We start from the raw sequence: 14,154 nt of genomic DNA on the forward strand, positions 1-14,154 counted from the left end.
ATAGAGTATAATTGTTTGGTTTATTTAACTAAATAATTATTATTCGCGCTTTTTCGGACGATGAAAATCGCTACCAGTGTTTCATAACTGACGCCACTGAACTACAGAATGATCTAGGTGGCGCCGAAGGTTGCGTACCGGACCAGTAGGTGGTTTGAAAAAAACGTGCAACGTTTTAGCTACGAAGTATTTCGACTCGGCGCTCACTCACACGCACACACACAGAAACACACAGAAACACACACATACATGCGCACACACACGCGCGCGCACACACATACAATTAAAGAATAGGAGTTATGGCTATGAACTCATAAATTACATACACTTGGAAACTAACGCTCGCGCGAAAAAAAAAAAGAAAGCTGTCACGGTGCGAAGAGTGAACAAAAAAATCAGCGACTCACTTAAAAAAAAAAACTATATCCACAGTTATAGGTGCTCTGTATTGAACTGAATGAAGAGTCCGACTACGCAAAGGGACCTACCAATATAAGGAAGGCGGAAACAATCACCTTGCAAAGAACGACGTGCTTAGAAGGGGCGAACTCCGTTCTCCCTATGTTATGAAGCCACTGCTTCCAGCGCACGAAATTGCGTTCTTCCCGGGGAATAGAAAATAATGCTAGCCCTTTCTCTAACCTGCTGATGCATTGAAACGCGGGAAAACTTAGGAAATGCACGTTCGGAGCGGCAGGGCGACCACCAGCTTGGAAGGCGCATGTTGGGCTGGGGGAACTAAAAGCACGAGAAAGAAAGATTCGCGCCGGTTTCGTGACATCAGGCTCACCTGACAGGGTGACCCTGATGTCACCCTGTTATTTCCCTTTTCTTCACCACTTTTTACATTCTAATTTCAACAACACTTAATTCCCCGATGCTTTTCTTGACCTCATTGTCTGTTTGCTTTATGTGGTTATGATTAAGAAAATCGAGCCCCTCGGTTCCCCTTCTTCTTTCGTACAAACAAACGACGCTTTTACCTGATCGAACTAGAGAAATCCGATCAAGCAAGCACACTTTCAGGATTCTGAAGCTGAAACTGACTTTCAAATGTGCTTTGTAAATGTGATTGCGTTCGGTCTTCGGAGGCTGGCAACTTTAGTGGGAAACTCCCTAAAGTTTGGTCGGGTCTGACCGCAGCCCACGTGACTGGCAGATGCCCGGAGGACTGCCGTGGCTGTTCCTGCCGACCGACGACGAAGGTGAGCAGCGAGGCGACGAGGCGTCCACGCTCTCGTCGGGCCTACACGTGAACACCGAGCAACCGAGCAAGACGACGGCTACATTGATGCCGTCGGCCTTCCGCCTCGAACTGGAGTACACGCTTTTCGCGCCTCCAGAACCCCAGTCACCGGGTGACAAGCACAAACTGTCCACCCTCCAGTGCAGCGAGCTCGCGCCGGTGACGTCGGCTGCGCAGTCGGAGGACGACCTGGTCTCCGTGGGCAGCCCTCCTTCCTCGCTTCCCCACATCGCGCCGGCGGACTTGTGGAAGTCCCCGAGCATGAATCCGGTCGGCTGGCCGGCGCCGGGGAGAGCGGAGGAGCAGGCCTGGCAGCAGCCAAGTGTCAGCGCCTGTGCCGCGCCACCCAGCCTGTGGGACGGCATGTACTTCCAACCGGTACGTACTTTCGGTGGTGTGTCACGGTGGGCGACACCGCCGCCAATGCCGCAGCACTGTATGCTTAAAACCTGCATGATTGTAGACGATGATTGGGGTTGGTATACAACATAGGCATAAAGGTATCACAAGAGTTTTCATACGGAGAAAAAAATGTTGAATCACGGACAAATTGCGACGAGTCGGCGATGGGCGCGACTAGATGTGGAAGAGGGCATTCCAGTCTTTAATAGACCCTCGGCAGAAAAAGGTCTTCGAAGATGTACTTGTGTGCCATCGTAGTTGCGGCTACCCGAAGGGTTATGACCAGCGCGTTAGATTGTCGTAATGGAAGATGTCACTCCCGTGGCAACAGGATATGCTAGGCCACGGCACGTAGAGCGCGAAAGAAAAGAGCAACCGGTACGTAGGCTGCAGGACTGATCACTCTGCACGTGCCCTCGGCCCGAATGCTTGCGTCTTTCTTGGCTCAATGTGAGCTCGAGAGTGGCGGATACTGCAAGGTCTTTGAATGATTGGAACAGCAGCCTCCCTAGTAAGCTCAGCCGATGGCACCACCTTTCTCAATGACAACGAGTGCGCATCTGACTGCACCGATGGCGTCGCAGCCAACAGCGGTGGCGCTGGCGGAGGCCGTCGTGGGTAGCTTCCAGAAGCCGTGCCAGTCGCTTTAGGGCGATCCTTTAGTGCAACGTCAGCAAGCAGAGAAGCAGCAGCAGGTGATGCAACACTCATTGCAAGAGCCGCCAGCACAGCATGCAGCAGCAGCGTCCTCTTCTCGAAGTCGAGGTAAAGCTAAAGGCACCGACCAACATTACTGCATACTGCGCATAGCTGCGTCTGCTACAAATACATTTCTAGCATGGCAAGTGACAAGTTACTCGAAATGTGTAATTATTTTAGCTAACGAAGGCAGTTCAGCATAGAGGTGTTCGACACGTGTGCATTCGGACTGTCAGCATTTGTTGGCTTGTTTGGGCACGGTTTTTTGGGTAACTCGTTAGAAGCCTGTTGGTGTTCCTCTGGACGCCAGAATGCGAAGGGTTGGAAGGTGTCTGTGCACATATTTCGGTTTACGTGGACAAAGCACGGTTCTAAGTAAAACCTGTCGTGCGTCAGATTTGGTTATTTCTATGATGTTGTAAACATGTGTGCGTTACGACTATTGCTTTCGCCGAACCACGAGCGAGAAAGATGCATGCTGGGAGTGAAGGGACCAGTCGGAAAACTTTGGATACTAGAAACCCATCCGCCAAATTGCGAATGGATAAACTCGTGTTTATAAAGCTTGCAGAAATCGTAAACAGGAACTAGATGGCACGTTCTTTGTGCGGAACCTGTGGCTACTCGTGCAGAAAGCATAGCCGCGTGAAACATGAGCCCGAGAAAGTATGATAACGCAAAATACGATATGGCCAGCAAGCGTTACCAATGTCCCATGTTGCTTAAAAGATTACACAAAAATAACTTGTAATGAGATAAGTTGCAGATAACGTGCTGTCGACTACGCCAGTGTAAAGGAAGAAAGGAGACGCCGAGACAGAACCCGTGCCTGGGCCAGCTGTTCTATTATCAGCCCACCTCCTCTTCCTCCAACTCGTTCCTCCCGCAAGCAGTCGAGCCCCGGTAAAGTTTTTTTTCCACTATATATATATATATATATATATATATATATATATATATATAGGCCTGCTCTGGACCACTGTCAGCTGTCATTCTTTCCTCCGAGAGGCAGGATACCTTACAATGTGGTGAACGTAGTTTCAGTCATGCATCCGGGACCTCAAAAAGGTGCCACATAATGCTAACGCAGTTCTCTCGCATTTACCGCTAACTGTCCACTGATTTGTGTTTTCCTTTTTTTACCTCTCTTAACCAGGAGGCTTTACTGCGACCGATGCCGCACGAGTAGGCAGGCCGCCTGGGGAACATGCTCAGAGGCTCGCGACTGCTATCGGCCGACGACGAGTGCTTCGCTTTCGTGAACGTTTCGTGGGGCCTGTGCAATAACTTGACCCGGCTTGGCTTCGTAATGAGGAGCGTCGAGTCAAGCGCCAGTGGCGAGCGACGGCGCATTGCGGCGCTCGTGGTGGCGCCGCCTCCCCACCCACGTCGACAACGGCGGACTTCTGTACTCGGATGAGGCCGACCGACGCTTCACCGGCAGCGAAGAGTGAGCGTCGTTCCCCGTGGAATCACACTCACAAGGCAGAGTTGTTGAATAAACTTTACATCTAATTATCGTTCACATGATCATTCTTCTTTAAACATTGTGAACCAAGCTTGCTCAATGAAGGCTTCCTAAACTGTGGGTGTGGCAGGTTCAAGGTGATCTCGTTAAAGCCTCGCCTACCACTCGCGAAGCTTTGGACTAAGTTTGCTAAGCTTTTGTCCAATGTTTAGCGTTCAATGATCGAGGTGCAACTTTGTTTATTCCACGTGCAGAGGATGTTATCTTTTGTTTCTTTCATTTTGTGGACACACGCGCTATCTCAGCAAAAGCCGTTATCAGCCGCAAAGCAATCGCAATCGAATGCACCCACAGTACTCAGCGGATTCTCGCGTTTGCCTTTAGCTAATATTTTCAGTATGCATGCATGCCGTTTCGGCCTTTCGTTCCAGTTATATTACGTTATTTTCAGTTGAGCATCCCGTCGTGCTCAAATACCTCAAACGTTCGTCCACACTCATATATATATATATATATATATATATATATATACATATAATGTGTGTGTGTGTGTGTGTGTGTGTGTGTGTGTGTGTGTGTGTGTGTGTGTGTGTGTGTGTGTGTGTGTGTGTGTGTGTGTGTGTGTGTGTGTGTGTGTGTGTGTGTGTGTGTGTGTGTGTGTGTGTGTGTGTGTGTGTGTGTGTGTGTGTGTGTGTGTGTTTACGTCGTTGTCAATATTCGTTTCTTTTCGTGTTGCTTTTCCGTCATTCGCTTTCATTATTATGATTTGGGCGCATCAGGGCCGGTGTCGGCAAATGAACTGCCATTAGCCTTTATCTAAGAGCGTATTTATCTATGCCCTTGACAGATCGCGCTGCAATCCAACGTATCCCAACTTTTTCTTAGTCTTTCCCGTTGAATTATGGTCAAGCATGTCCTTGGTTTGAAATTTTTTCAAATTTTATAGCGTTAAGTGTTAAACGTTCAGCGATAGTTCGGTGCATTCTCGGTTCAATATTACTCAAGCTTTATCGCATGTTCACTGCACTTTCCTTTTTAATTAAATTTAGTCTTGTCCTGGCATGAACGTCGAAGTGGTTTTCCGGCACTGAAATGCCTTTATCAGCGGTGTCGAGTGTATGCACGGGTCAATATTCCGATGCGTTTGATCTTCTAAACTATGTCTAAACTTGATTATCTCTGTTATGTACTCCTCGATCGATGCTGCGACTGTGATAAATTGTCGCGAAGTGGAATATGCACTGATTACTGGGCCTTGGGCCAGAGAAGACAAAATCAAGCTTATCAGCCTGTTCCTTTTTCGGATAAGCATTTGCTGCAAACTTGTTATTGACGTTTAAAATTTAGAAAATCTTGCTCACTTCAATACCTCATCTCACTGCTTGCTCTACAACGCCGTTGTTCGCTCTTAGTTGCGCCACATGTGTCTTCCCATTTCCTTTAAGTTATCATGTACCAGCGATTGGAAAAGCAAGAGGATTTTGTTTGAACGAATCTATATAAAAATAATTTCCGCGCGTTTATTTTTATTATCAGCGGTGCACTGCAAGATGTTACAGAATGCTCACGAGAAAACAAAGAATATTACTTTCGTGTACTGTGGCGTTTGACATGGATGGCTTGGGACAAAAAAGGAATAGTATCGAGTTAGCCTCGCTTGCTTGTCTCTGAGCAGGGTTAAGTCGCGGGGCAAATGCAGGACTATTAAGCACCCAATGTTTATAATGTTCACACGTGATGACACACTGGACATCGCGGCTATGGGTGTGAGTAGGGAGTGCTTAAAGTCATCCTTCTCAGTTTTATTTGAAGAGGCAAAATTGTTCCTACGCCTGCTCGAATAGAATAGATTGTGTGAACAAATGGAGTAACCAATCCGATCTCTCGCTATCTATGTGCTTGCGTGACACGTCACACGTCAATGACACGATATATTAAGAATACATAGCACGAGTGCTTTCATGTACATGCACGGCCATGAAGCCTCTTTACAGCCGTGCATGATTGGGGCAGATAAAATTCTTGCCACCGCAGTACCTGTGGAGTCGTCTAACGCCCGCGTTGGGCGTTCACAGTATTGCCCAACCACAGTTCGCCCGCGGAGATTTCTAACCAGAACGAACCCGCCTCAGGGAGCTCTGAACCGCTCCTTCAGCTTGTCGAGCAAAGGCATTCCGTGGATGCCGCAGGATGCTGTGAACGTCTCTGCCAATAACGTCAGTCGGTGAGCTAGTTGATACATTACTTCGAAAGCAAACCTCCCTGCCAAGTTTTAGAGTTACACACTGTTTGCAGCGCTTGGTGAAACGCGAGTTTGAATTCTATTCGTTGTAAACGAGTTCTCCGCATATGCGTCGAAAATGGCGCGCCGGCTTTCGGTCGCCTGACATCAGCTGGCAGTAACCTGTACAGATGCCAGCCGTTGGACAGTCGTTTCGATGACGCATGCAAGAAACTTGCACAACGAGTCTTCGTCAAATGACTTATTTGGTCTATTACCGCTTATATTATTGTCCTGGGAAGGGAGGGGAGAGACGGCAGAGGAGAGCGAGTAGTACGTAGTCATCGTAGCGATGACTGCCATAGAATTGGGAGGATTAGGGAATAGATATAAATACATTTTAAAGATGCGTTAGAATGTACAAATTCCTTAATACTCTATCGACGGTCGCGTGAGGCCACTCAGTCGAATGATCTACGCGTCATACAGATAGTAAAAATAATTATGAAGACATATATGCAAGTGGAACACATACACTTTGACGGATATTCCCACATTGGATTGGTATTAAGAGGGAAGAAACGATCACAAAGCGTGCAACGAAATTGGCAACGAAATAAATGCTAAAGAAAAACAATGTGCAAATAACGACCCTATGCTGTTGGCCTTGCCGGAAATGACAAATTCTAGCAAAATGAAGACTAGCCAAGAACCCGGCAGTGGGAATTCGGTATTGTACATACGGAAAATCAATGCAGAGACGGCGATGAAAGTGAATGGCCTCGGAACCACATACGGTTAAGAAAACGAGCAAATGTGGTCAATTTTAAGGCTGGCAAATTTACCTGGGTTAGTTAGGGATCTATATAAAAGTCTGACAATCAAGTTTCCTGCCTGTTGAAAGGCGTTGATTTATCAGTGGACCTTACAGCCCGTCTTCGAAGCTCCATCTGAGAAGGCGGGGCATTTCGCCGCAAGTTTGGGGACAGGTATTTTGAAACTGCTGTTCCTACAAAGCGAGCATGCCTTCAGTACTGGCCTGAACTCCGCTGCTGCGACCGGCGCCTCAAGGTGATTATTACGTGATAGGTGATGACATATTTCATTGTAGATAATAGCGTGGTTTATCAGATGCGCCACAGCTCGAGGGCTCCTCAGCAAAAGTTACGTAGTATCGGATTCCCTTCTTCTGATCATCGGATACGGTCATGGCTGAAACAACCCGGCACATACATTAGCCCACTTCGCACAGGTAGGTGGCAAGGATGGTGCCAATACTGTGGTTCCTGGTGGCACGATGGATGCCTTAACGAAGGCCAAAACAATAAGGAGAACAAAGACTGAGGCTGCACAGTCAAGCGCTATCGGGGTTCTCTCTGCTGTTAGCCTCTCTTGCGAGCTTCTGTGCTATCCCTGTCGACATTCTCCTGCTTAGCTTTTCTTCTCCGATATAAGAAAGAGGTTGAAACAAAGGTAGAGACTTTAAATCAACATTGGCCGAAGAAGGGCTGAAACGAGCGTTCGACACGGGGGTTTCATCATGACGCGGACCACTCTTCCTTGTCAAAGCATTCGCTTGTTTTATTAGGGGAGGTGAAAAAAAAAATGCCAGGCCTGCGCGGCACAGGCAGTACAGTCACAGCGTAAGCTAGATGAGTGTTTCGACAGTACTACCTAGTAATTTGAGTGAATGCGTCACGAACGCGCTTGGGACGCCATCGCACGTTAAAGCCGACGCGTTCCATCACCGATGGCTAGTAGAGTCACTGCATATGCTCCCGATGGAATATTGGATAGCCAATATTCTAGTTGACATTAAGCGGAATAAATGGAGCTGGGCCGGCGATGTAATGCGTAGGATGGATAACCGGTGGACCATTATGGTTACAGAATGGATACCAAAAGAAGGGAAGCGTGGTCGAGGTCGGCAGAAAACCAGATGGGATGATGAAGTTAGGAAATTTGCAGGCGCAGGCTGGAATACGTGAGCGCAAGACAGGGGTAATTGGAGATCGCAGGGAGAGGCCTTCGTCCTCCAGTGGACATAAAATATAGGCTGATGATGATGACGATCATGATGATGATGATATGCTCCCTAAGGGAGCAGAATTTCGCATAGGTCCGTCATTATGTTCCAGCTACGCAGTGAAGCCACTCCTCGCGCTCACAGGTGGCACATGCCACGCGGTGTTTCATTTGCTTTTAGATGCGAAGCATCTTATGCTCGGGGCTATGTCACTCCCTCCCTCCCTCCATCCATCCAACAGACGTGCTTCCACACCCCTGCTGCGCATGCGCATCCTCCTCCACCTCCTGTCCTCGTCTCATCTCCTCTCGGCATTCCTCCTCTCCTCTCCGGATTGCGCAACGAATGGCAACACCTGCGGCTCCGCGCGCAATAATGCGAAGCAGCTTAATTTAGAGACGCGACGGTAGGCGCCCCAGAGCCACCGGCAACAGTCACCAACGCCGCGCGCGTTCGGTGCGAACGCGGGCAAAACGCCGACGGCGTCGACAACGTTCTGTGCGTTGCTGGTGCTGCTGCTGCATGTCCAAGTTCATACAGCTGATAAAACTACCTTGAGTCGACCCCATGGCTGCTTCGCATACTACTCAGGGTTCCCCTACGGGAAGATGGCGTAATTTTTTTAAATACGAATCATTTCTTGACGGCGGCTCTGTCCGTCCCTCCAGCGTCCTACAACCCCACAGCACATGCGCGTCCCCTCCCCTTCTCTCTCCTCTCCTAAGCTCCCCCCTTTCTCTCCTCTAGGAATCCACGATGGAGCGGCGTCCGCGGGCCACACTCCCACAGCGCATGCACGACCCTCCGCCTCTCTCTCCTCTCCTACGCTTCCCCCTTTCCCTCCTCTAGGAATCCGGAGCGTCGTGCACGACAGGTGGTGCGACAGCTGCATACTACACTGGGGGCGCCACCGTAGTTCCGCGGTATGAAAATGACGGAGCGCGCACGCCTCATTCTCTCCTGTGCAGCGCCGCGATGAGCGCTCGGGCCGCTGCGGCGAAACCATCTCCCGCTCAAGCTAACCATCTCCCCGCTGCTTCGCATCCACACATGGTACCCTTTAGCGGGAGATGGAGTATTTTTTTTTCTCTGCTGGTTGCGGGCTACATGCGGAAATTGCTCGCAAGCGCTGAGTAAGATGGCACCTTTCAATGCAGGCGATGCTCGAACCATTGGCGTAGCCGGAAAGATTAATTTTTATGTACATACAGGGTGTTCAAAATGAAGCTTTACGGAATTTTAAGTAATCGCCGGTGGCAGGTAGCGTAATTCTTATCATTGAGCTGTATTATTCGATGAAGCGATATTAGCAGCACGGGAAATCGAAACACATATTCAACTAATTAAAAAATGCACTAATTAATTCATTAACTAAGGTATTGAGCGTTCAAACGCGCAATACCTTGCAACAAAACGCTCTGCCTAATCTGCAACAGGGCAGATTAGGCAAAATAAAAACGTGTCAGAAATATCGGCAACACAGGCCCATATTTCTACCGTTAGGCCACCGCAGCGGTGGCCTAGCGGTAGAGCACCCGCCTGGTGTGCGGTAGGTACCGATCTCAAATCCCGGTGCCAGCGGGAACCGAACGGTTTGTTCTAATGGGTAGAGATGTTCACTGGCCTGGTATTCGGCCCTCGTAGGGGTTCACATCTCGAAAAAGTGCCCAATAGAGGTTTCAGGAATTGTCTCTGGCGCCTCTTGTCCAACCACAGATGGCCTCGTTGAAGAGCATCGGCTGTGGGAGGCAAGTGCTGCCGCCGGGTGCATACCGGTGTATTAGGAACAAGCGCGCTCCCGGCCTGGTGCTCGGCCATTATGGGACGTCAACGCTTGGAAAGGGGCGTTTGTGCTTAACCCGAAGGGGTCCCCACCTCAATAGGTGCTTGGCGCGCCACATGGGAAATGGCTGCTATGGGAGTGCCCCAAACATCACTTTGTTTATTTGCTCACGTGGGTTTCGATGGGAATTCAGGGCGCAGGCTCCTCTGCCAAGCGTATCAACCCTGAAGGAAGCCGAACGCCAGGCCGGGGTAAGCTTGTGCCCATTTGAACCAGTGGGTGCTCGGCGGCGGTGGTAATCGAACCCACAACCTCCTGCAGCCGAGGCGAGCGCTCCACCACTAGGCCACGGTTGACAACTGTCCTCCTTGCATTCGTGTAACTAATATTATAGTGCTCGTACGTTTACTATATACCTTCGGCATCTTTCACCATTGTCTTTCAATCACGCTGATGTAGCTTTCTCGCTCGCTTGACTCTTGCTTACTTCTATGTATCTAACTAATGACACATTTTGCAGCGACCCTATTTCGGTCCACAAAGTCTGCCGTATGGGCGAGATTTACGTGTCACCTTGCGAGCGTTCTTTTCGAATGAGTGAATGGCCACGTGACATTGAATTGAAATTAAAAGAAAGCTTTTAATCCCGAAGTGAATTGGTATCACCCGCCACAGCTCAACCAGGGAAAAAAAAAAAGGGGGGGGGGGGTATTCTTTAAATTTCCACCTGTTGATTTCGTATGCTGCTGAAGGGCTGATTGGCTGGGCTCGGCTGCGGTGTCAGCGAGAATGAAACAGGTGACTACAGCCAGTTTGATTCTCTTTGGGAACAATCTGGAAGTGTATGCCTGGTGTGTGCATCTTTCAAGCTCCTGGTAGCAGACGACGCTGCGCTTCGCCCCGCCAACTCTAGCGTAACAACGCTTGCAACACTACCTGTCGGCTATGAATGAAAGGAAATGAAATAAGAAATAAGAGGTGCTAACATATGGGGCAGAAACTTGGAGGTTAACAAAGAAGCTCGAGAACAAGTTAAGGACTACCCAAAGAAAAATCGAACGAAAAATCTTAGGAGTAACATGAAGAGACAGGAAGAGAGCGGTGTGGATCAGAGAACAAACGAGGATAAACGATATTCATGTTGACATTAAGCGGAAGAAATGGAGCTGGGCAGGCCATGTAATGCTTAGGATTGATAACCGGTGGACCATTAGGGTTACAGAATGGATACCAAGAGAAGGCAAGCGCAGTCGAGGTCGGCGGAAAACCAGATGGGGTGATGAAGTTAGGAAATTCGCAGGCGCAAGTTGGAATACGCTAGCGCAAGACAGGGGTAATTGGAGATCGCAGGGGGAGTCCTTCGTCCTGCAGTGGACATAAATATAGGCTGATGATAATGATGAAGTTAATACAAGCATTGGGTAAGTACACGGCTCCGCACATTTATTCTTTAAAAGTTGCAAGAAATTATTTAATTTATAGTTTATATTTAGTGAGCAACCGGGAACATCCTGCAGTTCCACCTCCTGCTTGGGAACAGCACATTTATTCACGCTAGCGGCGAAGTGAACTGTTCGCTTTCCGAACCGTTATAATATTCCGCCGCAGAGCAGCGATATTTGTCTGGAGAGGATATGCGTGCTTGCGCCGCGCTTCGACGCGTACACTCTGTCTCGCATCATCTGCGCATGCGTGGGCGCGAGCTCACGCGAGCCGGCACGCGTAAGTGCGTTAGGCGTACGTGTATCATCGTCTTCGTTGGGACACTTGGCTCCATTCAGTGCGGAGTTCGAAAGCGCACAGGACAACAGCGGTGTCCCTGGTCATTTCCTTACGCCGCCCTCGTGAACGTTATGCTAGGGGCCGGAAACTCCCCTTACCTCCCATTGGACGCTCGGTCCCATGTCGATACACGGCGGCAGTGCCGCTTCCACCACTGGCGGCTGCCGGATATCCTACTGCAAATAATTCACAAGCAGAACAACGCCTCCATGACGTCACTGATGAGGTCAAAAGGTAGAGGGAGAGGACGCGCAGCCGTGAGGAGGATGGTTGTCGCTGAATCCTTCTTTTCCCACTTCGCATGCAAGCGGACTGTGTTCGTGCTCTCTTGCAAGTCCGCTGGCCATACGGCGACATTGGCCAAATCACGGAGCAGAACCCGCTGAAGTGTGTCGTGTATTATGAAGCGCTTTCATCCTACCAGGTTTACCTTGTAAGCTGCTATTCATTTTCTAAAGCACTGGAACATTGCTCGTACGCACCAGTGCAAAGCAATTATAATGAAGAATACTTATATAGCGAACCGTTGTTAATTACAAATAGTCGCGGTTAATATATTACATTTCGTCATTTCGTGAAAGTAGTCGCTTTGAAAGTCCTAACTTGCGGTTACGCTTAGGGCTACACTTCAACTAGTCCACAGATATAGTGGGGGGTAGCATAAAAAAGCATAACTTCCTGGCATCATCAATCGTTAATTTGTTTCGTGTGTTGTGAAGTCGATCAACTAAAGCTAGCCGATTTCTCGGCCAGCCAAAACTCAACACAAGTAAAAGTCGAACGTCGTTTTTTTAATCACACATTCGGTACCGGAAAAAGACTGACCTCCACGCAGTGCGAAACTGACAATCTACAGAAGCAATTTTCATTCACAACGGAAATTTGTACATAATGAGTGAAAATAGATTCCAGAAGATCCAAACCAATGCGAAAATTATTAACCACCACGGCTGCGTCTTTCTTTTCTTCTTTTTTTTTAACCTTGGCTATGCATGACGACAAAGTGTGAACAAAATGTATAGCCAAAAAACACGCCCCCCCCCCCTCCCCACTCAAGCCCTTCATCACAAGTATTTCAACGACAGCAGATGGGCTGCCGTCATGTCATGACGAATGGGTCGAGCGACACTGCTCCTATGTCACTCTACTCAGGCTTGTACCGAACTGGTATACTCTTGCAAAATGAATACCTGCTCAGAAAACAAAGTGAAATAATTGTGCTTACCCGTGGTCCTTAGGGAAACCTGAAAAACTTCACAGAACTGGAATTCCCGGTGTTCGAACACCACAGAGCCGCGCAACACATGTGATGCCCCGGTTTAGCCATCTTCGTCTAAGCTTGGTCGACCAGGTTTCCTGCGTCGTCCGTTCGTCGCACGCCTGATCAAGCTTCTCTGTCTTATCTTTCCCATCTTCACACTTGGGATGACAACCGAACCAGACGTCCAAGCGCGATCTGGCTTGTGATATCGCTGAGCGAGTGGCAAGGGTGAGCGGAGCACGGTGTAAGAAGAAAGGTGCTCCGACTAAAGTCCCTATATAAGAAAAGTACCGCCATCCTTTGATAAACGCCGCGTCTCTCTCTCCTGTATCTCCGATTGGACGATGATAGCGCGTGCTTTTCACTTCTTTATATTTTCTTTTTTTCCGCCTCAGAGCCATGTTTAAAGTCCTCTGCGCAGCCGCAGTCGCCGGCGGCGGCAGGCGGCGCACGCCCGGCCTGAAAGCTTCAACGTGGAGTTTCTAGGTGCGCCACCATCGACTTGGCTTTCGCGAAGCAAAAAGTAAAGAAAAAAGCAAGCGTTTTAGGAGAGGAGGCGGTGGAGCAAAGAGTAGATGGCGGTACTTTTCTTATATAGGGACTTTAGCTCCGACGGCGCGCCCGCGCTGGGGCGAGAGAACGGCCACTTCGTGTGACCGGAAGTGATCGCCGCCCCTAGGGGCAGCACATGTTCAGGAGGCCTTGCATCAGCGGCACAAGAGTGGATAATTTGCGACCTCCGTCAGCATTTAAACACCCATACTTAAACATGTGCAAATTTTCGTTATTCAGACGCCAAATCCTGAGTAGGTAGAAATTTTCATGCCACTTACTGTCAAAATACCGTCATTTCCAACACGAGAGAGACGCGTCGTCTGCTCGAGCAGACGGCGCGCTGCGCTTGCCGCTGCTCGCCGCATCGGAGTCAATCGGACTGTCGGCAGAAATATGAAGGGACGTTCCTCCAACCATATAGAGTCGTTTTAAGCAGGATAACGACATATATGCATCGAAAGAAAGCACCTCTGCCGCGCGTGCCCATAAAAGCGCCAGCAAAGCGAGCGAAAAAGTGGCCCCCAGAACAGGTGCTGCCCCTTGCGGCAGCGGCGTGCGTAGAGTCACACTAAGTGGCCGCGCCTCGCGCCGCCGTCGGATCACCTATCTTCTTCCACCGTGGAGCGGAGGCAAGCTCGACGACGCAGGATGGCGACCACTTCCCGCGTTTAGCCCGATTTAAAATTCATAAAAAGAAATTTTAAAAAATAA

General features: G+C 49.2%; 1 protein-coding gene across 1 annotated transcript in view; it reads left to right on the plus strand.

Moving 5' to 3' along the window:
- LOC125941287 (forkhead box protein G1-like) overlaps positions 1-14,154 on the plus strand; it is a 108,087-nt gene that overhangs the window by 15,639 nt on the left and 78,294 nt on the right. Inside the window, exon 7 of the mRNA XM_049658272.1 lies at positions 1,144-1,624. Coding sequence (XP_049514229.1) covers positions 1,144-1,624 — 481 coding nt within the window. The remainder of the gene's footprint in view (positions 1-1,143; positions 1,625-14,154) is intronic.

This window comes from Dermacentor silvarum, chromosome 11, assembly GCF_013339745.2.
Source record: "Dermacentor silvarum isolate Dsil-2018 chromosome 11, BIME_Dsil_1.4, whole genome shotgun sequence".
NCBI lineage: Eukaryota > Metazoa > Arthropoda > Arachnida > Ixodida > Ixodidae > Dermacentor > Dermacentor silvarum.